Below are 26,663 nucleotides of genomic sequence, written 5' to 3'. Positions count from 1 at the left end.
GTTCATCTGGACGTGTCCTGGTGGATTCAGGAGAGGCTGCTCTGATAAAAGTCCTTCAGGTAAGTTGCAGAGACAGCAGCTCGGTGCCGGCGGGGACAGAATGACTTTGGTGCCTGGCAGAAGTCCCCGGGCCCCCAGCGGGACGGGACAGAATTTACATAACTAACATCTTGATTTGCTGTAAAGTGAAATTAGGGCCTGCGCTATGTTCAATTAACTCGGCGGATCGTCTTGTAATTAAAACTCGGCGCTCCCCCACCGTTCAATAACCGTGTGCCAGGAGAGAGAGAGAGAGAGAGAGAGAGAGAGCCTGGAAGGTGGGGCGAGCGAGTGAGGGAAGGAAGGAGAGAGAGGGAAAGATAAACTGCTGCTTCATCATGTTTTCATCAGATTTGACCTTGGCAGTCATAATGGTGGGGCAGAAGATACGGCTGGAGAAGAGCCACAGTCTCCATAAGTTGAAAGTTAATGTGAGAAGCATCAGCCGCCGTGGGCCCTTTATGGCGCCCCTGCCAGCTGTTGTGTGGGGATCAGTGGCCGCCCCCCTAACGAGATGTTTCTCCTTAAATTGATTACAGAGGGGAGGGATTACGTCCCGCTGTATAACTCTAAGTACTGCACTCTTGCTTTCAGGTTAACTGTTCTGTCACAAGTCCCCGCGCTCTGTGTTAATTGCTGTAATTCCAGCATTTAAGAGGATGAAAGTGCTGTTTTGTTATGTTTTATCCCTCTGGAAGGATTACACAAAAACCTAGGCGAACTCATCCCTCAGTAATCACCTCTCTGATTCCTGGGTTGTGATCGTCGGGGAGTCATGATGAGGCGTTAGCTAGCGCTGCTGCTCTACAGTCATTATGATATGCTGCTATTCCACAAACTGTATGCGGGCCATTCATCTATATTACACATGTACCTGAAAACTGCTGTGTGACAGGAAGGCAGTGTTTGTGGCGTCTCCTCTGCTCAGACAATGCATCTAAAGTGGCTGTTTTATGGGATCAGTTGAAGAATTTTAAGTAAGCCATAATCCCTAAATTGATAAAATTGGCTCCAAATGTACTGCAATGTTTAATTCATGAGGAACAATATGCGAGCAATAAATGTGAACACAGGAGAATGAGCCACGACCACTGCACCAGGACCAGCCCAGCGTTAAAGCCCTCTGCTCCTGAGGGCATGAGGTGACTGTAGCTGCAGTGATGATGTTTGCATCATGTCTGATCATAAAGCAGCCAAATCACATGATATATTAGACTATCCGCTTTCTCATAATGGTGTTGAGAGTTTGAAGGAATCAGAATCCACATTCAGATCAAAAGTCAGCGCAAAACAGTGTCAAATCTGCAGTTCCCCAGGTGGCCTCCGGGGGCCGACTCTAAAAGTGAGTCAATGAATATATTTGAGTCTGTAAATTCAGACAGATGAGGCCACATGGGCACCACATACATGTTTGGTACTTTATTCAAGTAAAATGTTAAACTAATAACATCATAATGAAACATCTATTAAAACCAATAACAACGTGATTGACTAGTTGATGGATTACCTGAGAACCAGTGACCAGTTTTCCTGTGAGTGAGGAAACTCCTCCTGGCCTGCGCCAAGAAGCCAACACAGGAAGTGTCAAGCTGCAGTTCCACGTCTGGCCTCTAGGGGCTCAGTCAGTATGTCTGAGATAGACTTAATATTTTGGTCCTGTCCTCGGCTGTAAGTCCAGATGGATCCAGCTCCTGCGATGCCCCCTTGAGGCTCAGAGTACAGAGACTCTGATATGAGTCGCCCCCCCCCCCCTGCTGGCTATGAGAAAGATTGCACTTCTTTATAGTTGTTTCTGATTTTATAGACACATAAATGACCTGTGATGACTAAACACCTGGAGAGTAAGGTGTTAAAAGCTGCTCATGATTTCTGTGAATCATTTATTTTTATTTGTCTTTACTGTGTTTTTCTGTCCTTTGTTTCTGAACTTCCTGGAAAGTGTGGGCGGATCTTGGCGGATGAACACACCAGCTTGGCCACGTTAATTTTCTGCATCTTCTGCTTATACCTGCAATTTCTGGTCCAAGCTATTAGCTAATATTCCCCGGCTTGCCATAAACTGAGCTGCATATATTACCTGTGTATTAACTGCATCATCCAGCTCTCTGGGAATGTGCTCCCGCTCCGGGATCACAGGAGCGTATTCTATTTATAAAAGAGCAAACACACAGCTGCCTGGTGTGAGCCGTTCGTGCACTTTGGGAAATCATCTCCAAGTCCATCTGCTGAGTGTGAGGTGCAGTTAGTGGTGCATGCGTGCACATACAGGATATGATAGGTCTGCCATCAGCTGCAGCGTTGGCGGCGTCGGACGTGAAGCGTTCGTGGATTTGCTGACCATAATGTAGGCCACCGGTGGCAAGACAGCGGCTAATGGGCGCACTGAGGCCGCCGTCTTTAAAGGGGGTTTTTAATCAGAAGAAAAGTTAATCCTCAATCAATGAAAATGTAAAGCAGAGGCTTTCTGTTGTATTTGTGCTGATAGCAGCTTAAAGGATCAGTACTGAGGCCTATTTGCAAGCGCCTGGCACCACTCCTAGACTTGTCTCGCCCAGCGCACGCTGGGGAAAAGGCTTCCTTTTAGTTTTTTTTTTTTTTCTGGATGGCTCTGAAATGGTGGGGAGGTGCATCTATTAATGCCCCACATTTTCCCAAACGCTTCCTGGTACAGGCTGTTAGAGCCTGTTCGCCTGATGCAGTAATGGAAGCAGCCTGTGTGGTCAGGAAATGTGTTTTTATTCTGTGAGCTCAGAGCATGTTAGCAGCACTTCATGCAGGGCCTGCTTTAATAGGTCCACCTTTATGGTACCTGCCCGCATTTATTTATTTATTTATTTATTTAACCAGGTTAGTTCTCATTGAGATCAAAGAAGGGCCTGGCCAAGAGGGCAGCACCTTAGATAGTTCAGTTCAGTTCAGTTCGTACTTTGAAGACTATAAATCTGAAAACATCCAACGAACAGATTATGGCTTCCATGATAACAAGCAGCTTCATATTAACATGTTAGCATCTGTGTGTCCATGATGTGACTGTTCCACCTCATCCACAGCTGCATGCTGAAGGCATGGAGGCTGGAGTTCAAGCTGCAGAATCACTTGTGTTGCACCCCGATGATCTGTACCGATGATATCCGATGATAAGTCATTTTATGTGCTGCTTCTTGGGCTTTAGGGCCCCTCGGTTGGTACTAAGAGGCCCAAAGTGTCCCTAAAATGCTCACTGGTCACTCTCTGCTAGGGATGTCCCGATCAGGTTTTTTTGCCCGAGTCCGAGTCATTTGATTTTGAGTATCTGCCGATACCGAGTCCCGATCCGGTCCTGGCAAAACGTGTGTGTGTGTGTAGAGCGCCATGCTAGGAGATTCCACACATGCACCAGGACCCTACACTACAGGACACAGAGCCACCCTGCACAGAAGGCGTTAACTTTGAGAGTCCTAATAAATATATTTGAGTCCTGATCGGGAGGTAATGTCCGATTCCGATCGAGTCTGAAATCACGTAATCGGGCCCGATTTCCGATCACGTGATCGGATCGGGACATCCCTACTCTGCTGTCTTCTGATAGGCTGATTAGAGTTTGTGTATCAGTAGAACAGGTGTGAGTGTTCCGGTGCCACGCTGCTCTCTGCTCTTTGTCTTTAGCTCGTGTTGTGTGCAGTCTTGGTCTTGCTGACAGTAACAGCTCCACACTGCAGCTTCTTATGGTAAAGCTCTGTCAGCTGGCGTGTCAGCCTCTGATAAGGAGAGTCGGGACATTATTCACCCCTGTATTCTTTCGGTTCTCCCTGGGAGAATCAGGCTGTGGAATAACTAAGCTGTGTTCATGTAGGATGCAGCTCTGAGGCAGCGCTAACGATGTGTGTGTTCAGAGCGGTGTTAACCGTTCGTTTTCTGCAGGAACAAAAACAAACTCTAGAACAGTCTCTGCTAACCTATGCTAAGCTAGTCCACCGTGTGTCCCGGCCCTTGCCCTCAGGATGATCCTTCAGCGGTGGATTCCCATTCCTCATTTTGTCCATTATAAATCACCTCAGAGAGCCTGGCGGCTTATAAAGATGCCCCTCTGCCTCGACACCGCCATAATCAGATTCGCCACCTGTTTGTCTCGCTGCCGGGACATTTTTCACCTCGGAGACGCATAATTATGCATCATCTGATGCTGGCTTTGTGATGAAATTATGGGATTGCTGGAACGTCTTCCAGGATTTGCATTAGATTTGTGCGGGCGACCATGTGTGCGTGTTTTCTTCTGTGCTCGGAGTGAAATTCACCTGGTTTGGTGAGAAGTGACAGCAGCACAGTGGCTCCATTCCAGAAAGCCTGTGACCTGAAGTCCTTGTTATTTTTAGCCACGCTGGGTCACTCTGGCTTTATGGATGAAAGGTTTGGTCAGTTAATCCCTCACTTTGGACGACTAAACTTCTTATACAGCTGCTGTCACATGTTCAGTGGGCTCATTGTTCTCTGCTCCTCTGTGGGAGCAGCACAATCGTGGCTCCTCTTCGTGCAGCTAGAAAGAGAGACACCAGGACAAAAGAAAAGTTTTTGATATTCCAAAAATAAAAGGTGTAGGAAATCTGCAGGTCAGTGGAGTTACAGACATCTGTGACGGCTGGTCAGAACCCTGTTTTATTTTTGGAGGATTTTTAAATGATGTGGATGAAAGTCTGCTGGATCTCTTTCTTTGTGTGTGTGTGTGTGTCTGTGTGTGTCTGTGTTTCTGTGTTTGTGAGTCTTTTTGTGTGTGTGTGTGTGTGTGTCTGTGGGTGTGTGTGTCTGTGTGTGACTGTGTGTGTGTGTCTCTGCCATCATTGGGAAAAAACCACAGAGAGCTATAACTGCTTTTGGATCGGCGGCCGTGTCGCCGCTTTGGTGAAAATTGAAGCAGAGTGAATGTGTCTGAACTTGGACAGATGAAATATCAAATTGGCGGCAGGAGTGTGATAATCAGGGAATTGGAGGGAAAATTGCATCAGAATGGAATCATAAGCCCGGCCAGAAGAGAGGATCTGCTGATCCCTGACCTTCTGTTTCAGAGCTGAGGATTTTAAGTAATGAGATCTATGCAGTGAAACAACTCCACTATCAGAGCGCCGTCTGCTGCCGTGGATTTCACACACGTTTACAGATGTGCTGTGGCTGCAGTAAGGAGCCGGGCGGGTTAAGGAGGGAGGATGGGCACAGATAGGCCTAACATGAAGGTAGAATGAGCCGAGGAGCTGCTGTCGCTCCCCAGAAAACCTGAAGGGAAGGCAGAGAAACCAGCCGAGCCTCAGAGCTCCTCACAGAGGCTGAATCCGCCACGATCAGATCAGCTCTGAACATCAGACAGCTTGAGAGGTCCACAATTACATGACATCACTTAGTTCCTCTAATTGGACCCAGTAATGAGACTAATTGGACTCATTTGCTTGAATATGTTCACAGATTGTTTTTGATGCTGTGAAAGATTCTTCTGCTGGTCTGAACCAAACAGCAGCCGGGCTGCTCTGATTGGCTTAATTATCGGTGACACGGCCAGCAGCCGTCCTGATCTCACAGAGGCGTCTGTTCATCGTTTGCATCTCAGCTGGTTCAGGCTCGATCCTGAGCCTTCAGTTTTATATCGACCGCCGCGCCTACCGCTCAGACAAATGATGTCATCGGTGCAAGATGGCCATATTTGATGACAAATAATAAAAATCAACATCAGAATCAGCTGTTAGCTGCAGGGACGCCATGTTTATGTTGGTGATGATGCTGTACACAGCCAGCTAACAACCTGCTAGCTAACAAGGTGCTAACTGCTGCGTGCAGCTCAGTCACACAGGTTTACCTTCTATGCTGCTTATGTTAGCTAACAGCTAAGTAATGATTATTTTGTGAGAGCATGCTTAAAACAAGCTCAGGCTAAATTTAAAATCTGATACTGATAAGTAGGAGCCATCAATTAATTGTGTCATTTTTTATCTGATTAGATTTAATCACTCCAATAACTGACAAAACAGTGTTTATACGCAGCACTACTTTCTGACCAGCTGGACAGAATCAGTGCTGCGTGAGCTATATGTCCTCTGTCCTTTCCTCCATTGTCCTCTGTCTCCATCCTTGGTCTGTCTTTGTCTGTCTCTGCTGTCAGTTGTGCTTTTTTTAAATGTTGCTGACTCTGATGTGGATCAAACACATCAACAGAAGTCTGACGTCTCTCAGGCTGTTGTCAGGGATGATGCTCTCTGTTGGAATTTAGTTGTTATTGTTGTTATTGAGAGGAAGCAGAGCAGGAAAATAGATGATTGATGATATTATTACCTGGCCTGTCCTGCCAATCATGCTCCTTAACGGTGAGCTGCTGAGAGCCTCAGAGACATGACGCAGGTTTGTCTTTATGATGTTTTCAGTTTTCAGAGTATATTTTTACTGAACATTAAAATCCAAAAACTAAGTCTCATATATTATATATATAATATTTTTATATGATAAATGTGATCAAATCTGTTTCTATCAAATCTAACGGGGGTACCAGGTCTGGACTGTTGTGGTCTGAGTTCAGTGTGCGTTCGGCTGCGTGCTGCGGGCTCAGGGAGGACTGCAGTGTGTGTGTGGTGAAGGATGGAGGTCTGTGGTGTCTCTCTGTGTGGAGGCGGGTCTGTTTCCTCTGTTAAACAGGGATCCAGCAGCAGCAGCAGCAGCACGGGCCGTCGTTTACACTGATGTTTGGCATCAGGCCTCCGTGCGAGCTGCAGCCACGGTGATTGTTCTGAGGGCCGCTGCGGTCTCCAAATGAGGGGGCCTCGGGACGTCCGTGTGTTTTGAAGCTGGCTCTTCCAGCCGTTGCTTCAGGTGATGTGAGCGGTGTCGGGGACACTCAGCTGGACCTCGGCCTCCCTCAGTGTGTCAGCCTGACAGGAGGAGACGCTCGGCTACATGTGAGCTTCACTTCCTGGTTTTTTTAAAGCTGAGAGTGAGACAGGGATGGCGTTTAGGACTGACCTGGGAAGTGTGATGATCGGGGCTCTGAGTGGGTCATTATACATGTTTGCAGTACGTTCCCGCTCATTGTCACTTAGAAATCCAAAAATCCGAGCGCGCTCTCATGAGCAGCAAAGACCTCGTCCAGCGGTGGGCCAGTTCTTAATCACAGAAGGTAAATATGTGGTCCGTGAGACTGATCAGGTGAATTACATGTAAGTGCTGAGAAGGCAAACACAGTGTAAGGGTGAGCCGGGCCTGCGCTCCTGCAGGCGCTCCTACGTCCTTTGCTAATCACAGTATCTCCTGGATCCACAGCAGTAATTACATTTCCCTGAATACACCGAGGCTGAGGCACAATAGAGCCTGGTCCATTCATATTTCTGCAGCCAAGCCTGAGATCGGGAAATGTCATTTACTCAGCAGAAATGTGCAGATTTAGCCGAGGATTGTCAGAACCCACAGATCAATCTGCTCCCAACTGTTTGACAAATTAGGCAGTGACCTTTTTCACAGATTCACTTTGTCGGGATACGTTTCATTTCACCGAGTCCGACCTGAAGCTGACAGCACACAAACACAACGACCAGGCGTCCAGACAAACGTTTGTCCTCACTGAAGTTTTACAAAGCTGAATTTATCACTCCCTCTGCACCACTTTTTGGCTGCCATGGTGACGAGTCCCACCTCAGCAGCCATCAATAGATGATAGATAATAAATGGTGGACAGCCAGCCTCCATGTTTCTGCTTCCTGTCCAGCCCGTTAGACATCGGTAAAGTCTGATGAAGGGTGATGAGGTCAGAGGTCAGGTGGCCTTGAGTTCTTCCACATCAGTCTGTGGAGATCCTTTCTCTGAGCTTTCCTCATTATCTGCTCTAAAGCTGCAACAATCATCGATCAAGCTCCACTGTTGGTCCAATCAACATCAGAATACACTGATTGATTAATCATGGACAATCAATCAATGATGGAATCATCAGCTTCAGATCTAGCTACACTGCAGCACTCACATTTTTACAACTGAAAACAGTCGTCCCACTTTATCACCACATTCAGATGGTGGTTAGGAGGTTATTGTGGATCTCAGAGCCGGTCAATAAGTCATTATTGATAAAAACTCTTAGAGCTACTTATACCCCCGTCAGAGGCTCGGCCCCCTGAGGGCTCTGCAGGTTTTAGCTGACCACAGAGATCTTCCCTCACTGAGCAGAGGTGAGCTTTTGTTTTGCAGCCACAGTAAGCAGTAAATACCGATAACACAGAGGGAAGTTATGGTTCACCAATAACTCTGCGGTTTATGGCGCTCCATGGCAGAGCTGTATTTAGAGTTCGCTGCTCTGCAACAGACTCCACACCCCTCTCACAGGCTTATTAATTTATGCATTGACTTGGAAAAGGTCCAGTGAGAAACTTCCAATGGCGACCAGCTGAAATGATACCAGAGTAAGTAATTGGATGGTGTTAGGAATGCCATTAAAACCCATAAAGTGGCTGGCAGAAGCAGGTCAGCGATCAATCACACTCAGCGCTCAGCACATTCCATTTGCTTAGAGACACTTTTTAATAGGAATTTGCCTTTTGTTTGTGTGTTTGTGTCCAGCCCATCCAGCCCTGTGATGCCGAAGGCACCCAGACACAGCGTGCATCCATCCAGTCAGACAGCTGCTGCTTTCTGTTGTGACGTTACAGTGATGGATTGATCTAATGGGCTCATATTATTTGCATCCTTTTTTCCAAGAATTCTGAGCGTGTTGAGCCTGTGGACATGCAGGTGAAACAAGGCAGCTGGATGCTTGTCAAGCTACAAACTCCCACAATTCAGTCCATGTGTTCGTCAGTTCTGACCAATCAGAGTCCAGTCAGGAAGTACTGTCAGCTCTGTCCAATCAGAGTCCAGTCAGGAAGTGCTGTCAGTTCTGTCCAATCAGAGTCCAGTCAGGAAGTGCTGTCAGTTCTGTCCAATCAGAGTCCAGTCAGGAAGTGCTGTCAGTTCTGTCCAATCAGAGTCAATAATGTGACAATAATCCTTCTTCAGACATGCTAACTGCTGCTAGCTAATTTGTGGTGCCAAAACCTGCAATTCCTTCAGTGTCCACTAGAGGCTCAAAGGTGGGTCAGCCCTCACAGACTCTATGTTAAAACCTGACAGGACAAACATGTTTACAGTCTGGTACATGAACTGTTATGGTCTCTATTAAAAAGAATCTCATTAATGATAAACGTTTCTACATCATGAACTCGCACAGAGGCCGGCGTGGTGGTGCAGGGGTTAACACCATCAGTGAGGAGGTTTGACTCTGAGTGGAGCTTTTCTGAGTGGAGTGTGTGAGCTTCCTCCGGCTTCCTCCCACATTCTAAACTTGTTACCTGGTGACTCTACATTGCCCGTAGGTGTGAGTGTGTGTGTGAATGGTTGTTTGTGTATGTTGCCTTGTGATGGACTGGTGGGCCCCACCTCTGACCCGTAGATAGGTGGGATAGGTCCACCCCCCGGGACAAAACGGGTTCTGACGATGGATGGATATGATCATGCACATGCACATCAGCTCCATTCACACTCCACCTCCTCAGAAACCTGTGTGACACCTGACTGGGGGAGATAAGATAGTTAATGTCTTACTTTGTGTGTGATCCATCTTTCTGTACATGTTCTGAGGGTTTGGAGGTGAATCCGTTTTCTGTCGAGGGCCGTATTGACCTGAGGTTTCCAGCGAAGGCCTCCACAGCAGATCTGCATTGATCCTGGGAACCTGTGTCTTCCACATTAACCCCCAGCTAATGGCAGCTGCTCAGCTCCATCCTTCTCACTGTAAATGCATCCTGTGGTTGGAGGCTGATACTCAGAGGGAGAAAGGACTCCTTCCTCTGATCCGCCTGCCTCTCCTTCCCTCTCCGAGCTGCCAAACCCGCTCATTTGTCCTTGGATTTATTCCTGTATTAGTGCAGCCAGCATGCCTCCTGCCTCGGCTGGTGTATGCAGCCAAGGCCGTGGCTGGCTCCACAGGCCGGCCTTGAATGACTTCCTGTGCGGGCCAGGTTGAATTCTTGGTCAGGACTGGTATCATGAGGAGCCAGACTGACAGGTTGGTTTTGACCTTCCCAACAGGCCCCAGCAGCTACTGTACACTGCTGCAGATTAACTGGAACTGTCAGTGCACATGTGGAAAAGGGCCCGTTCCCAGGGGATGCTGCTTGATCTTCTCATTACCGCGGCATTGAGACAAGGTCACGACCAGCGTGATTACAATTTACATTCCTGTACGGCGCCTGAACACGCCGCGTTCTGTCTTATCCTCATCTGATGTTCACTTTACAAATGAAGGCGATGTATAACAGGGGGGGTGCTTTGATGGTACAGCAGACAAACAACAGAAGAGGGTCAGCGCCGGCTCGGCGTTGTTGTCTGTGTTGATTAAGCCGCAGCGGCGGTAAGGTGAGCCACTTTTTATCTAATCACCTTTAATCAAATGCAAATGATGAGAGCTGGGAGTCTTTAATTCAGACTAATGTGAACAAAGGGAGAGATGGAAGGAAACATAAGAGCTTGTTAGTTACCAGCATCGCTTGGCTCTCCAGGCAGATCCTAAGGGGGCTCCTTTTAATCTTGCATCGCCTTGGGCTACAGAACCCACTACCGACCCCTCAGCGGCCAGAGCTGGATGAAATTAAGCAAAATCAATGAGCTCTAATTCTCTTTGACAAAGTTTACACACTCCTTCTCTTCCTCAGTTATCGCAGCGTTTTCATCTTCTTGTAGATCCCTTTATTAAACAATTAGCCGACCCCTGCTAATCTGAATTATTCATCTACAAGATTCCTCTGGTTTAAAGTCCCACACCGCCGCTAGGAATCCTGGACGTCAGCAGAAAACATGCTCGGTGCTGCAGGAGCCGAGAAACCAGCACCACAGGCCTGGGCTGGTTCAGTCTCCAGCTCCCAGAATGCACTGGGCTGGTTGCTGCTCCAAACAGCCAATCAGAGGCATCACAGCGAGGCTAACCTCTGATAGCAGACTGTCAGTGCCTGTGTCTGTGTGTGTGTGTGTGTGTTTGTGTGCGCTGAGGAGCGCTGTGCCTGATATGCACGTATATTCAGACAATAAATCAGAGTTTAGCACTTTGTCATACGGACAGATAACACTTGACACAGTTATTGAAGAGACGTTCATGGACACTGGTGGAGCTGATAACAGACGGAGCGTCAGGCCCTGCTCTGAATGAAAAGCTGTGACATCAGCACAGAGGAAGACGTCCTCCTCCTCCTCCTCCTCCTCCTCCTCTAGTCATCTGACAAACATGTATTTTAATCACTCGTATTCATGTAGCTGAGCCTGTGATTGGACGCTTCTCATATGCACTAATACATGAAATGAAACATGGCTTCGTGTGTCGCTCGCTTCACTCTCTGTGGGAAGTTTGTGAGAAGTGCTGAAGGCGGTGCCGCGCTGCAGAGACACATGAATTTGTCCCCGAGCGCTGTTATACAGAAGAATCTGGAGTCTTAATGCGACGCGCTGCAGAGAGGCAGGAAATCAGGTCGAGTCCTTTCAGCTTCCAGAGTCTGTTCTTACTCTCACATACAGGGGAGCGATGGATGGAACAGGAGAGGAGCGATGGATGGAAGGGACACGCTGGGTCTGGCTGCTGAGCATGTGTGTGCATGGACAGTCCTCCCTTCGTGCAGTCTGCTCTCAGAGCTCCGCTTTCATCTGGTGGACTCACACTCCACACTGGTTCTGCATTTAATGTCAGAAATATCCAGTTTTTCTCCAAGTTAAAGTAGCAAATATGGAGTTTCAATATAACTTAAGTTTTAAATTAAAACATTTTTTGTATTAATTTACATTTTTTGTAAATATTTTAAATTGTAAAGTACAAGTAAAAAATATCCTATATTGTTTTATTTGTAAACTGACCCGAATTGTAGTTTTAACCCTGCATTGTCTGCAGAGCGCCCCCTGTGGGCCCGGATGCTCAGACAGTGGGAGGTAGACTGCAGCCTTCCATCATTCAAAATCGTTCAGAATCATTCAGAATCAGGAAGACATCTGCAGGTTGGGGAGGAAATATTTAACCCTTTACAACCTGACCGTTCTGACGGTCTGAGTGTTGGTGAGGAATGAATTTATGAAAATACGTCAGGTTTAATGACATTAATCTGTACACAGCTTCACTCGGAGCGTACTCACTCAGGAAGGTCGTTTTCCTTATTTTCTCCGAGCTCCTACAGTCACAGAATGTTGCTGACTTATTTGAAGTGTGTCAATATTCAGTGTTCAGCATTTTGTATCTAATCTTTAGTGAGCAGACAGCTGAAAGGACATTTACTGCATGTTTGAATGGCACTTGTTTATGGACAGATACATACAATATGACCTGACGGTACATCTGGACAGCCGGATGTGTCCCGGAAATAAAAACACAGGTTTACAAATTACTAATAGCAGCTCTTCCAATGAGCAGGGTGAGGGTCTGGGAGTGAAGCAGTGAGATCAGCCTGATTCCAGCGCTGACAGCAGTCTGAGTGTCAGTCAGCAGAGCTCCTCTGTATTCCAGCAGCGTCCCTGCAAACCTAAAATAATGCTCCAGTGGAATTGAAAATAGAAGAGTGTGTTTTCTGTTATCTCACGGAGGGAAATCATCATTTGAAGGCATAATGTAACTGTTGTGCTGCATCTGTGTGTAATTAGGACCGAGAGAGAGGGCAGCTACACCAGGCCGCAGATCACTCACTGATCAGCACAGGACTCCTGTATGCTCCCTCTGTGGGCCCCACGCTCACACAGACCCGGATCAGTTCTGATTCTGATGAAGAAATATTATGTTTAGATTCAAGTAGCTGCAGAACACGACTTTGATATTAGCGACAGGCACAAGTGGAGCGTTTTCCAAAAGGAAGATGTGACAAGTTAATCCACAGAGAGGAGCGATCCCCTGAGAGCCGGAGTCTGCAGGTGAAGCATGTTTACATCTGTGTGTGTCTGTGTGTGTGTGTGTCTGTGTGTCTCTGTGTGTCTGTGTGTGTGTCTCTGTGTGTCTGTGTGTGTGTCTGTGTGTGTCTGTGTGTCTCTGTGTGTGTGTGTGTGTGTGTCTGTGTGTGTGTGTGTCTGTGTGTGTCTGTGTGTGTGTCTGTGTGTGTCTGTGTGTCTGTGTGTGTGTGTCTGTGTGTGTGTCTCTGTGTGTCTGTGTGTGTGTCTGTGTGTGTGTCTCTGTGTGTGTGTGTGTGTGTGTGTGTGTGTCTGTGTGTGTGTCTGTCTCTGTGTGTGTCTCTGTGTCTGTGTGTCTCTGTGTCTGTGTCTTTGTGTGTGTGTGTCTGTGTGTGTGTCTCTCTGTCTCTGTGTGTGTCTCTGTGTGTTTGTGTCTCTGTCTGTGTGTCTCTGTGTCTGTGTGTCTTTGTGTGTGTGTGTCTGTGTGTGTCTGTGTCTGTGTGTCTTTGTGTGTCTCTGTGTGTGTGTGTGTCTGTGTGTCTCTGTCTGTGTGTCTCTGTGTGTGTCTGTGTCTCTGTGTCTGTGTGTGTGTCTGTGTGTGTCTGTGTGTGTGTGTGTCTGTCTGTGTGTCTCTGTGTGTGTGTCTCTGTGTGTGTGTGTGTCTGTGTGTGTGTGTCTGTCTGTGTGTCTCTGTGTGTGTGTCTCTGTGTGTGTGTGTGTCTGTGTGTGTCTGTCTGTGTGTCTCTGTGTGTGTGTCTCTGTGTGTGTGTGTGTCTGTGTGTGTCTCTGTCTGTGTCTGTGTGTGTGTCTGTGTGTGTGTGTGTCTGTGTGTGTCTGTCTGTGTCTGTGTGTGTGTCTGTGTGTGTCTCTGTCTGTGTGTCTGTGTGTGTGTGTGTCTGTGTGTGTCTCTGTCTGTGTGTGTGTCTGTGTGTGTCTCTGTCTGTGTCTGTGTGTGTGTCTGTGTGTGTCTCTGTCTGTGTGTCTGTGTGTGTCTGTGTGTGTGTGTCTGTGTGTGTCTCTGTCTGTGTGTCTGTGTGTGTGTGTCTCTGTGTGTGTGTCTGTGTGTCTCTGTCTGTGTGTCTGTGTGTGTCTGTGTGTGTGTGTCTGTGTGTCTGCCTCTTTGTTGCAGAATGAACTTGTGGATGAACCACTTTCATTAAATGCTGTGTGCAGTAATAAAGCAGCTCAGAGATCTGTCCCCTGGAGAATCTGCTCTCACGTGATTACAGAAATGAAACAAACACAGATGCCCGCAGAGCGTGAACTCTGCATATTCCAGAGCTTCAGAATGTGTGCTAATACTCTGCATTTCATATTTGTTTACCCTGCCTCTCCTGCACCCCAGGAAATGGTAATAGTTGTTTGTATATGCATGTTTGTGAATTCTGATCCATGGTGATACTCTCTCTCCTCCATCCAAGGACAATTACCGAGCACATACAGGAGATAACGGCGTCTGCTGGAAGCGCCGCACACTTTTGATTAAAAAGAAATAATGGGGAGATATTTTAAACACCTAAAGCTTTGCACAGACACAGTCGTCACTGATCCTCACCTCGAGCCGGCTTCCCTTTGCATGACTAATACGGCTGCACTTTTTTTCTTTGTACATTTGGAAGCTCAGATCCGAGTGTTTTCTTTGAACTGTGCTCTTTATCCTTCAGAGCCGCGTCCACTGCAGAAACGAGGCGCTGCGGAAGGAGATAAATCTGATTTTTGATGGTGTCATTACTGTCTGAAATAGAAAGTAGAAAAAAAAAGCAAGGACGACTCAGGATGAATTCCTAATTTGTGTTTTTGTTTCAAACATTTCGTGGGCTCGGAGCAGGAGGTCGGCTCGGAATAATAACAGACAGCGTCTGGAAGGCGGCTGTGATGCTGCATTAAAGTGAAGCCGTTTCCATCACTGTTAGCTGCTAGCGTTAGCAAATCTGTGACTCTCACAAGGACGAAAGACGAGGCTTTAAAATTCATACTGAGAGCAACATGAGACGATAACATCAGCATAAAGGCAACAAAGCGACACGTAGCATAACGAGGAGATTTTCATTATCTTAAGTTTCATTAAAATAAGTTGAGTAAGTACGTTATATAAAGTATGTTAGATTTTACTGAGTTTCAGAGCAATTTAATTCATATTTACAACATATTTAAATAAATCTGAGTTTCATTTACTAAATAACTAGATTTTTTTTACTGCATGTGGGAAATGTTTTTGCATTTACTACACTCTGGGGTAAATTTACTGAATATTCTGTACAGTTCTTAGTTATCTTTATATAAAGTGTGAACATTTAAGGTTAAATTTGCACGGAAATCTACTATATTTCTTATATATTTATCAATAATATAGAATACATTTTTTTATATATTTATATATTTGTCACTTTTTTTTGTGCCCGGTCTACTCAAATACCAAGACCAACAAATAACGAAGCACGAGAAGAACAAACAGAGTTATTCAGACACTGTAGAACCTGCGCTTAGCTTCAGATTGTTGTTTAATACAATCATGTTCCCCTCAGACCTCCAGGCTCCAGCCCCCTGTGTCCCTGCACCCCTGCAGGACAGAGCGGGTTAATGAATGATGGATGGGTGGATGTTCCCTTCTGCTGCCACCACAGGAGGGCGCCAGCAGTTGTTTCAAAGACCTGATGGATGGCCTGAGGGTTAAACATGACTGCTGAAAGGGTTAAACTACGAACACCTGTAGTTGTCTCCTCAGACTGTAAATAAATATGAAGGAAGTCTGGTTTAACATGGGGGTGTGTGGGCTCGGTGCTGGAGCCAGCCCTCTAGAGGACACTAAAGGAACTGCAGTTCTTTCTAATCTCATATCTCCACCCTGCTGGGTGGTGTTTACAGCAGTTTGTGTGCTTGTGTGTTGCCTCCTGACTGAGACTGCTGTGGTTGGTTCCTGTAGGTTAAGGAGTTAGTGTTTGTCTAACTAGCTACATGTCACCCCCCCAGCCTTCCTCTGGTTCTGTTCCCTCAGATCCACCCGTGCAGTGCTCTGACAGCTGCTGATGATCACAGCAGGCTCTGTGGGTGCTGATTGGTCCATGTTGTGGCGTCATTTAAACATTGAAACATTGAAACTTCACAGTTCAGTAAATAATGATGCTTACTGAATGCTGTTCCTGTCTGTGATGGCCTGAGGTCCAGTCTGCAGCCAGGCAGCGGTGCTGCTCTGTGTTTGCCTTGTTATCTGGGGTTGTGTGTGTGTGCTGTACATGCACTGCTTCATCCCCCAGTCACTGGTTCTGACTTATTTTGACACTGTAGCAGCAAACGTTTCATCATTCCGAGCATTGCTCCCAGAATATTCATCTCACTGCAGCTGCCATATGAAAACAGAAGACTCTGCAGAGTGCAGTGCGAAGGGAGCGCGCCGTGTTCCAGCGAGCGTCTCTTAATCATCCCGATTCTGGAGCTGGACCGGCAGCAGCCCGACTGATGCCTCCACGCTCCCCTGCACATCTCCAAACTGTCAGCCCGTCCACAGGCTCCTTCTGATGGAGTATTTACAGTAGGAGAGGCCCACAGGCTTAATTGGCATGGTCAGTGATGGAGCATATGCACTTTCCAGTGGGAGCCCATCTGACAGGCCGCTCGCTGATGACTGCCCACGCAGGCTCCATATGTGGCAGACAGAAGGGCCCGCACGCACCATGCCCTTCAGCCAACCACGCCAAGTCACCGCGCTGCTACCTCGGCCTTTTAGAGGACTTTATCCAGAGGGCGCTCACACACACACACACACAGAGAGCTGCCATGAGGGACGACTCAGAGTTGTAAAAGCTTAACGGCTCTCCCACCTTCCCCGAACACACACAAACACAGCATAGATGTTAAAAGCGTAAGGACACCTTTACCCTCACCTTCACCCCTCTCTCTCTCCCTCACACACACACAGATGAAAACCGTGTTGGTGTGTGACAGGAGGAAGAAATAAGGAAAGAAAGTGAGGAATAGAGAAGCTGTGTGGTGTGAATGCAGCCTCCAGCTGGGCAGCTAAATGGACTCGCTCGGTCATTAGCATGCACAGGTCCAGTCCGGACGTTTAAGGTTATTCATTCCCCGGGCTGATTCTCCGCCCAGCTCCTTCCTGAGCCGCTCTTCATCACTGCCCTTTTTTTCTGCCGGTCGTCGTCGTCGTCGTCCTGCTGGTGATTTTTTTCTGCAGCACCTCCTCCACGCCAGCCGCGGGTCGGCCGGGTGCAGCGCGCTTTGTGCAGATGTTGCCGCATACTTAATAAACCTGATCACAGGAGCCCCAACCTTGCGATGTAATTCCACTACCCAAGGTGCATCTGTTCTGCTTGTACTCACAGGAACCACATGCTGGTGGAACTGTTTCACAAAGTCACACAAGTCATCGAGTGGCTGCCCGAGCAGCGTCCAGCCGAGGTGTCAGAGGCGGCTGATGGAAACCGTGTGCAGCAGGGCGTGACCGAGAGGCAACAAGTGGAAGCTGCACTGAGCCGAGCTGTTCGTTTCACTTCCCACATCCACTGGTTACATTGCTGCCAGTTAGTGTGTACGTTTAACACCATGAGACGAGGCTCATTTGCTCATTAGCTCATTAGCTCATCAGCTCATTAGCATAACTTTCACAGCTCTGCTTCTGTGTGTAAATTAGAGTCCAGCACCTTATGAAAGGCCAAAGAGTTGCAAGCTGCATGTTGGTCAGGTTAAAATCCAGAGAGCAGACAGGCTGCATGTTAACGTGTTCATCCAATCAGAAGCAACCAGGAAGACTTAGCTCTGCTGACGTCTGTGTTGGTTCACCAATCATCTGTGTGACTGTCTGTCCTGATGACTGAAGGTCTGAGCTCTGGCTCTGTGTTGACGGGGACGCAGAGCAGAGTCTGGTGCTGATGTTAAAGGTAGGGTAGGTTTAACTCAGTGAGAGTCAGCCAGATTTGAAAGTAAACACACGCCCCTTTCTCTCAGAGCTCACCCCGAAGCCACGCCTCCAATCACATGGACGCGCATCACCTGAAGACGAGCTGCGGTCTGTGACTTCGGCCATCATGCACGTACCTCTCTGGTGCGCGCAGAGCAGGAAGAGAGTGACAACCAGCCAATACTCCGTGCAGGGTCCACCTGGAGGATTGGCTGATGTTTTTATGTTTTATAGCTTCCACAGATGATTCATATTCTTCGTTTTAATGCGAAACTGCCAAACTAATCGGTTGCTATCGGATTGTAAAGAGGTTACACTAATTTAACAACCCGACCTTTAAGGCTGCAGCTTTAGCTCAGGCCTCTGTGGGAACAGCAGAGATGTTGTGAGTCAGTTAGCACAAACAGCCTTTTGGCTGGAATTGTTAGCTAGCTTTGGATTCCTTTAGTCCCCACAGAAGTTAGCTGCCTTTAGCCTGTGACTTTTCAGTCATAAAGTAGTGTAGTATTTACAGTGGGCTATGCTAGGACAAGCATTTCCAGTGTCGACATGTGGAAGTAAACACTAGCAGGCTAACGTGTAGCATCGGCTAACATGCTCAGACAGGAAGGGATCAATTAATGTTCTTGTAGATGTACATTGAACTGAGAAATATAGAACAAATACAGCCGGTTGCATCGCCCACGCTCTCATATCTCTCAAACCACCGTCCCGTAGAATACCCATAATGCACAGGGCTCACGGGGTAAATCAGCACAGAGCATCCCTGAGGTTTCCCACGCGGTGTTAGCAGGATGAAGCAGCGCTGTGCTGTAAAGTTAAACTGCAGCAGCTCCTTCAGAGTTCCACATCACCTCCAGTCACAGAGTAAATAGATTGTGAGTTTCCGCGCTGCTTTACTTCTCTTTACGCTCTGAGCGGATTGTGATGTTTCTGCCTGTGTTTCTCCCCCAAGACTTCGGCTGACCCACTTTCCCTCCTCAGCCCGTGCAGCTGCAGGGCGTGAACGGAGCGAGGAGTGTTTACAGTGCCGTGCGTTTGGAATCAATCTGATATGATTAAGTAATGAGTTTGAAACAATTAGACGGGATCACGTTCAGTGGCGATGGAAGAAACCTGGTTACAGCTCTGACGGGGGTGGGGGGGCTGTATGGATCTCCGGTGTGTAAATGAATTGAGTTTCATTCATCACACAAACACAGAGCAAAGTGTTGAATCTGGAGCCAGACACCAGCTGCTCTGAAATTAAAACCTCAATCAAGACGCTAAGAGCAGCAAGTAACGATCAAACAGATCAATACCCCGTTAGCAAAGTGGTGGCTAATTTCTCTAGCTTCAGTCAGACTCAAAACAATCTTGTTTGTGTGAAAGTGTTTTCTGAAGTTGTAGTTTTCCAAAATTCAGCAGAAGTCAGGGGTTAAGACTTAGCATGAAACACGATGATCATAGTCCTGTACATGTATGTCATATATTCTTTTTTAATAATATTAGGAGCGTGACTGAGACGATGAGTTCCTGCTCCCAGCTCAGCTCAGCCTCTCTGGCCTGTAGTTGGATCATTTTCTGTGGACCTATGTGGAGTTGAACCTCCCCCGCTGACTCTCCTCTGATCCTGAAGATGACTCCACGAACACTTCGTCCATTTAGTTATATACAGTCTATGTTTAAGCTGCTGTAATGAGCAGCCAGCGCCCCCTGTTGACCAAAACAAGCACAACATAAAATGTCAGTTCATTTTAAATTTAAGCTTTTATCCACAAACAGACCGTAACAATGAGGCAGCTCATCGTTGGTGATTATTATTTCTACAGCAGCGCCTGTCGTCATGTTTGTAGTCCTGCTGCTAGTGCACTGTAGTCTGTCTTGTGTGTGTGTGTGTGAACTTGTGTTCTCATATGAATGGTAGTATAAAGATGTGTGTTTGAAAACACGGCATGTGTGACTTGTAGGACTGTTGCACACATTGTTCCCTGGACCTGCAGAACTGAGCCTCCCTGTGTGATTCATGAGATCAATATGAGGTGGTCTGAGGTCGAAGGACCAGCTGCCGCTGTCACCCCGCTCATCACTGGCCTGGACTCTGACCGCAGCGTCTGTCTTGTCTTGCAGGTGATCCTGATGCTGACCAAACTCTTTGACTTCAACCTGAACAGTGTGACTGAGAGCTCATTATGGAGGTAAGCTGTAACACTCACACCAGCTCAGGGTGGACTCAGTAAAGTGGTCAGAGGGGTCCGGTTTCTGTGCGTTTATGATGTTTCTAATCTGCTGCTGGCAGGAAGAACGGGTTCTAACAGTCTGAACTGTCACAGAAGGATCTGTCCCATGGCCGTCCTCAGTTTGTCTCCATGTCTGCGGGCGCCATAAATCCCTCCAATCAGAGCACTAATCAATGCTGGCTGTGTTATCCAGCACATTACCTCCACCGGCCTTGTTGTAGCGTCGCCTCATTTCTGAGTCGATTCTGATGCAATTTCAGACGACGGAGCCTTTCAGGGGAGAATGTGGCTCAGAAGAGGACCGCTGTTACCTTTATCAATGTATTCTCCTTTACTATGAAAATAAAACTGTTGCAGTATGAACTGTGAGGATGGACTCACACAAAGGAACCTCTGTGTTTCATAACCGGGAGTCAAACACATTATTTATAACAGCCGTCTCACAAACTGCACCTAATGTGTGTAAAGAGCCGCTTGATCTTTAAACCCCTGTTTCTCTGCCGGCCTGATCAGATGCTTTCACCCAGCACACCCAGCTCCCCTGGACCCGTTTCATTCCTGATCCTCTGAGCTGAAACTTTCTTTTTTCCTTGAATGCATCACGAGTGCGTCAGTCTAATCTGAGCTTTAAATATTTCATCCAGACTCCTTTAATCCACGTCTGAGCTGAAATCCTGCAGAAATACAGAGTTCACACCAACAAGAGCCTGTAAAAACAAACGCACACAGACACACACTGACTGCTCTCTGACTGCAGACATGATGGAGGTGTGAGGATAGAGGACCAATGAGAACACACTGACTGGTCATGTGACAGCAGGGTAAAACCTGAAGAAGTAGAATATGTAATATTATACTTTTTACAGCAGGGTGTCCTCATGCTGCTGTTGCTGAGGCTTTACACAACCTGCTGAACAGACATTCCTGTGCAGATACCAGAGACCAGAGAGTGTCAGGCAGAGTTAGAAGGGAAGCCCGCAAGAAAACACGCAGAAAACATCCGTAGGATTTCCGTTTGATATAGCGGTGCAGACGTGAAGCTGTGGCAGCGCCGGCTTCTCTGCTCTGAAAGGAATCATGAACGATGTGAAGAGAAGTCTGTTACTGTTAAAAGCACCCCCCTGGGATTAATGAAGTACTCCTGATTCTGATTCTGATTACAGGAGTTAATTACTCTGAGTATTAGCAGTGATGACAGACAGTACAAATATATCTCAGTGCATGATAATAGGGCATGTCGAGGTAACCCGGGCCCGTTTCTGCCTGCACAGATGAAACACTTCTCTGGATGTGACATTTAAAACCTGTGTTCTGAGCTTTGTACTTGTCAGATTAATTTTCTAAGTCTGTACTTTTCACTGTGTAGACTGCTTTTAGTTTAATTCCCTGCTTTCAAGCTTATTTTAAGCTGCAAACCTGAAAAAGAACCACTGTCTTTTGGACATGTGACGTACAGTATTCACACATTTCAACACGTTAGAAAAGCCTCGTTTATTTTCAACAAATCAGCAGACTTAAGTCTGACAGGGTGCCTCAATCACCCTGAAGGGACTAAAGTCACTGAAATGGCCAGATCCATGCATGTTAAGGCTGTTCCATACTCCACGGGAACAGAGAACTCGCTCCACGGGTGGTAAGAGTAAAAAAAAAGTTTGTTTCGGCATGGAGGCACCATACTCCGCGAGACGTGTGTGTGCAGAACTCATCATACGGCCCTCCTACGCAGCACACGTCACACACAAAAGGTTGACAATGCAGTTGTATTGCAAATTGTGAGTCGTGGTTACCTGGCCTAATGAGCTGATAATGCTCAGGGAAGAGGGCGTGCAGCATGACAATAGATGGAAGATCAGTGTAGTTGACTGTAGCAGACCTCTGGTCTGTGTGAGTTTAATTCTGTGAACGTGTGGATCACTGTCTGCAATAACACATCCCGTCTCCCAGTGTTTAATGTGCATCCAGCCGCTGTAACGCCGTGATCAATACTGGGATTAATTTTTATCGCCACCTTTTGGACAGACGCTCTCCTCTGTGCGCCGTGTTTCTCCTTCCCGGAGCTGTTTGCCAGCTGCTCATCTAAACTGTCCATCGTCGCTGTACTTCCTCCTTCTGTCTGTGTGTTCTGCGACCAATCGCAGCATGGTTCACGCACAGCCTGCTCTAGCCGGATTGATTTCCCCAGTGTGAACGGGGTCTTAGTCGCTGTTATTACAGCTACTTACCACAGAAAACAGTGATTTTGTCCAAAATGTTGACAGCATCAGCTCCTCCTACGTTTACACCACAGTGGTTTGTTCTAATTAAATGTCACAATAGACCAGAATCAGGTAATGAACCATCTCATAAAAAGATAAAGAATTATTAAATACCGTCATAAAAAGCACAGAATAAAAAGCACTCAGAATCCAGAGGCCCCACAGGCTAACATTAGCACAGGTATAGCTAAATGTTACTGCGTATTGAGTTGTATCAATTATTTTGATGTTAGTTTCAAAAGCAGGATTAAAAGCTGGACTGAGATTAAAGGACGTTCAGCCCACAGTGTGTTGCAGGGACCTGCTCTCGTGGTTGTAGTGTGGCCATGTTCAGTGCATGACTGACTTCATCTGAGTAAAAGTGTTTCTGTGTTTTTTGTGTCCTTCATGGAGGAAAGAGGCATCAGGGTCACACACACACACACACACACTCCTCCACAGAGGAGTAAATGTACCGCTACATGGCTGCACTCACCTCACACAGGATCAAGTGAGGCCGCTGCTTCCTGTCATAACGCGCCTCTGCTGCTGACGCTCCGTATAAACCTGAGAAAACGCCGGTAATGGACGGATGATTAGAGACGAGGTGGAAGGTCCAGACAGAGGGACAGATGAGAGAACACACTGTGAGCGAGCTGGGAGGACGATGAGAGAGCAGAACATCAGTGGACAGTTCACAGGCAGGAAGATGGACGAGCAGCAGATAACTGCCAGAGACCCACACACTCCTCAGGGAGACACTAAACCGAGCAGCTCGGAACCAAAAAGCAGCGTGAGGTAACAGCAGTGAAACTTTTAACCAGCGTGGAGCCTGTCAATCATTATCCTCAGCAGTGGTCAGAAACTGAGACATGGACTGAGAGAAAACCTGAGACTAAGAACCACACAGCAGCAGAGACTCAGAGCGAAGCTGACCTCACAAAACACAAGCTGACAGACAGCAACGCCATCACACCCAGAAATGCAGCATCCCAGGGTCTTTGAATGCATCACACCTGAAAGTCTACTCAAATCTAAAACCCAAAAATCCACACAGTACTGAGGGGGGGGGGGGGGGGGGTGGATGAGCCAAATGGTTAGGATTCAGAGTGTTAAATGTTAAAACACACACACACAGACAGCCTTTAACTGCGTCTTTCTACTTTCTGAGATTAGAGTAATGTCCACAGTCGTGTATTAAAGGGCTTATTAGATAGAGTTTCAATTATAATTTCCAGAGTGTAGCACACAGTGATAGGCAGCTACTAGACGGCGTTTACGCTCTCTGTGGGGAGTTTGATTAATGGCGGCGTGGAGGATAAGAGCCGCCTGCACCTCAGGATAGTTAACATGAGGTCACTGCAGCAGAAAACACCAGCAGCACCGCCAGACCCAGCCGACAGACGGACAGACGGACCGATTTATGAAAGCCTCAGCACACTGTATATCTTTGGAGTAGCAGGCTAAATCATACCCCCCCCCCCTCCACCCCTCCACCCCTCCACATCCGCAGTCCCCTTCCATCATATTCCTGCCCGTCAGGTTCGGTAGCAGCTTCCATTCTTAAAGCGACACTGAGTGTTTTGGGAGGAGTGCAGTCTGCATAGGACAGCTCCTGTGTCCATTAACCCTCTGAATCCCAGGCAGGTCACATGTCAGTCCTGACTTCCTGGTTGTTGCTGAGGGGACTAGCAGAATTTTTATGTTTTTATGAATATAAAGAATAACATGATGAAACATGCCAAGTTCAGATTATTTATCCATAGTACTGATCACTGTTATCAATGATACTGTGTGGTCTGCAGAAGCAGGAGAAGATCTACAAGTTCATCAGAGAGCGTCAAGTCTGAAGAGCTGCTGTGAGGGGGTTAATCAAGAAGTTCACAGAGAGTCCAACAGAACCAGACTGTCAGAGACAGGAAGAGAAACATGTGGAAGGTTCTGGAAAGAAAACTAGTGAGAGATGAGTCTGAAGAGCCGAGAACAGCTGCAGAGACACTACTGAAGGACTGAACCAGGTCTGGACCTGAAGAGTCAGAGAAGACCCTCACAGGAACGGACTGCCAGACTGCAGAGAAGACACCTCCAGACCAGACTGAAGTCTGCTAGAGACCACCTGGAGACAGAGCACACAGACTGAAGTCTGCTAGAGACCACCTGGAGACAGAGGCCACAGACTGAAGTCTGCTAGAGACCACCTGGAGACAGAACACACAGACTGGAAGGACTGCCAGGCTGCAGACCAACAAACACTTCACTTCCTGGGTCTGGGTCCTGGTTTTCTCTCCAACATGACAATAGATGAAGCAGACGTCTCTTCTAGTGAAGAACTCTCTCCAGGAGGACGAAGTGTTACTGACTGAGCTGCACAAAGACCTGACTGAAGTCTGTGAAGTGGACCAAAGACCAGGGTCGATCGGGTTAGCGATTTAAAAAAAAAAAAAAAAAAAAAAAAAATCTCTATGAGATAAACCAAAATAAAAAACGACAATAAATACAATCCAATAAAAATAACAAGAGCAGAACAAAAAGATGAAGAATAAAACATTAATGATTAAAATACAGCAATAAAACAAAACTCACCGATTAAAAGCTTTGACTCGCTTCATATAAATAATGTATCTGTTATTGTTTAAAACACACAAAAGAGCAAGCAGGTAGAGTTCTGTGGTTTGGTGCTTAATTCATGAAGGCAACAGAGGATGTAAGAGTCTGAGAGGGATTATAAAGCTAAAAGAGGGGGCCGTGAGACCTGGTCCCAAAGCAGAGTTAGAATGATGCATTCAGGAACCACTGGAAGGGTCTGTGCTGCATTCAGGTACTATTGGACATTTCAAATTCAGACTAATCTGGCTGTCCTTCTGTGAAGTGCGGTGTGTCCCGGTGGGTTTGAAGAAGCTCCTCACATCAGCGGGGTCAGAGCTACACACACACACACAGACACACACACAGCGTCTCAGAAGGCAGACGAGCTTCACTCAGAATTATCGTCCTTGAGAAACTCATTTTCATCTCTGCGGGTTCTGCCGGGCCTCGGCCATTTTATCGCCATGTGTCCGAAGCTGCTGTGACACTAAAAAACACGTCACCACGCTCTAAATCAAGTGTGGCAGGGGCCGATCAATACCTGATGATGTCATTGTCCAGTGGCTTCTGATGAATGATGCCCGCCTCAGGAGAGAGTTCTGTGTGTGTGATCGCCATTGGAAACCAGCTCCCAACTGAATTCAGTATACTAAATGAGACAGAAATGGACAATAATCCATGAATATTTCTGTATTTTCACGGCTGGCTGTAGACGTGAAGTGTGAAGCTCTGTGAGGAGCCTTTAAACCCGGACCTCAGCCTGATTTAACGGCTGCAGGAAGGACTCAATGTCGGTGATTGCTTCATTTGAAGTCACACGAGGCTGCTTTTTAAAGATTTGTATGCTTTCTCCATCTTCACGTGAAATGAGGATCCTTGATTGAGCCTCAGGAGTCTCTAAATAAATTAGAGCTGACAGCTCAGAGGAGTCGCTCAAACCTTCACAGCTGGACTGAAATGCCAACACCGCATTTAACACTTTACTTTTCTATGGAAATGATGGAGTCACAGCCGTGTTTGTTATGTGTTCCTGAGTGAAGCTCAGCGAGCGGCGTTTAAACCAAACCACTCACAGCGCACTCTGTCATCTGACTCTCTGAAGAGATTAAACATACTTCTCCTCAGTTTAATTTTTAAATATGAAAACACATCAGACAAAAAACCACAAGCTGCATCAAGGCAGGATCTCCATCTCTCTTTGTTAGCAGATCGGTGGCATCTTATGGTCCAGTTTTGCTGTTTATAATTCATGTAATATCATATGAATATGTCAAATGCAATCTGTGCTTTTTTGTTGAGAAGCAGGTGTAAAGAATTATTGTTCAAATCGAAGAGGCTCTGTGTGGGCAGGCCGTGACCAACGGATTATAGCTCGGATATGAGGACAAATTAAATGAGTTCACACACAGGGAAAGAGGGATTTAGTTTGTATAATAATAATAATTTATATATTTTAGCTGTTTTTACAGTCAGAATTGTCTAAAGATGCTTGTAGTTCACGCTGCAACCACTGGGGGCTGCCTCCAGCAGCGAGTCACTTACCATAGACTCCCATGTTAAAATGGCCGACTTCACAGCAGAAAAGAACATGTTTACAGCCTGGTACAAAAAAACCACTCTGGTCTCAGATGATCAGTTCTCTTCTAGTGTCAATTGTACGGGGGTGAATTTTTTTACAACTCACTTGTTTTATTATATTTGGACTTAAAATTACGCATAATTATGGGCGTTGCTGCTTTGAGCGTCAGGCGGTTGACGTATCACAGCGCGAGTTTCCTGCTTCCACGATCGCCCGCC

At 46.9% G+C, this 26,663-nt stretch overlaps 1 protein-coding gene across 8 annotated transcripts in view; it reads left to right on the top strand.

Moving 5' to 3' along the window:
* The window catches only part of sorcs1 (sortilin-related VPS10 domain containing receptor 1), a 117,417-nt gene that overhangs the window by 36,630 nt on the left and 54,124 nt on the right, over positions 1–26,663 (top strand). For all 8 annotated transcript variants that reach the window (XR_003670462.1, XR_003670463.1, XM_028402933.1 and 5 more), the window contains exon 2: positions 19,937–20,004. Coding sequence is in view for 6 of the 8 variants with exons in the window: in XM_028402890.1 (XP_028258691.1) it covers positions 19,937–20,004 (68 nt within the window). In the remaining 2 variants the exon portion in view is untranslated. The remainder of the gene's footprint in view (positions 1–19,936; positions 20,005–26,663) is intronic.

The sequence above is a fragment of the Parambassis ranga genome, chromosome 1 (assembly GCF_900634625.1).
Source record: "Parambassis ranga chromosome 1, fParRan2.1, whole genome shotgun sequence".
Taxonomy (NCBI): domain Eukaryota; kingdom Metazoa; phylum Chordata; class Actinopteri; family Ambassidae; genus Parambassis; species Parambassis ranga.
The sequence above is the reverse complement of the archived record's forward strand: the minus strand, read 5'-3'. Positions and strand labels throughout refer to the sequence as shown.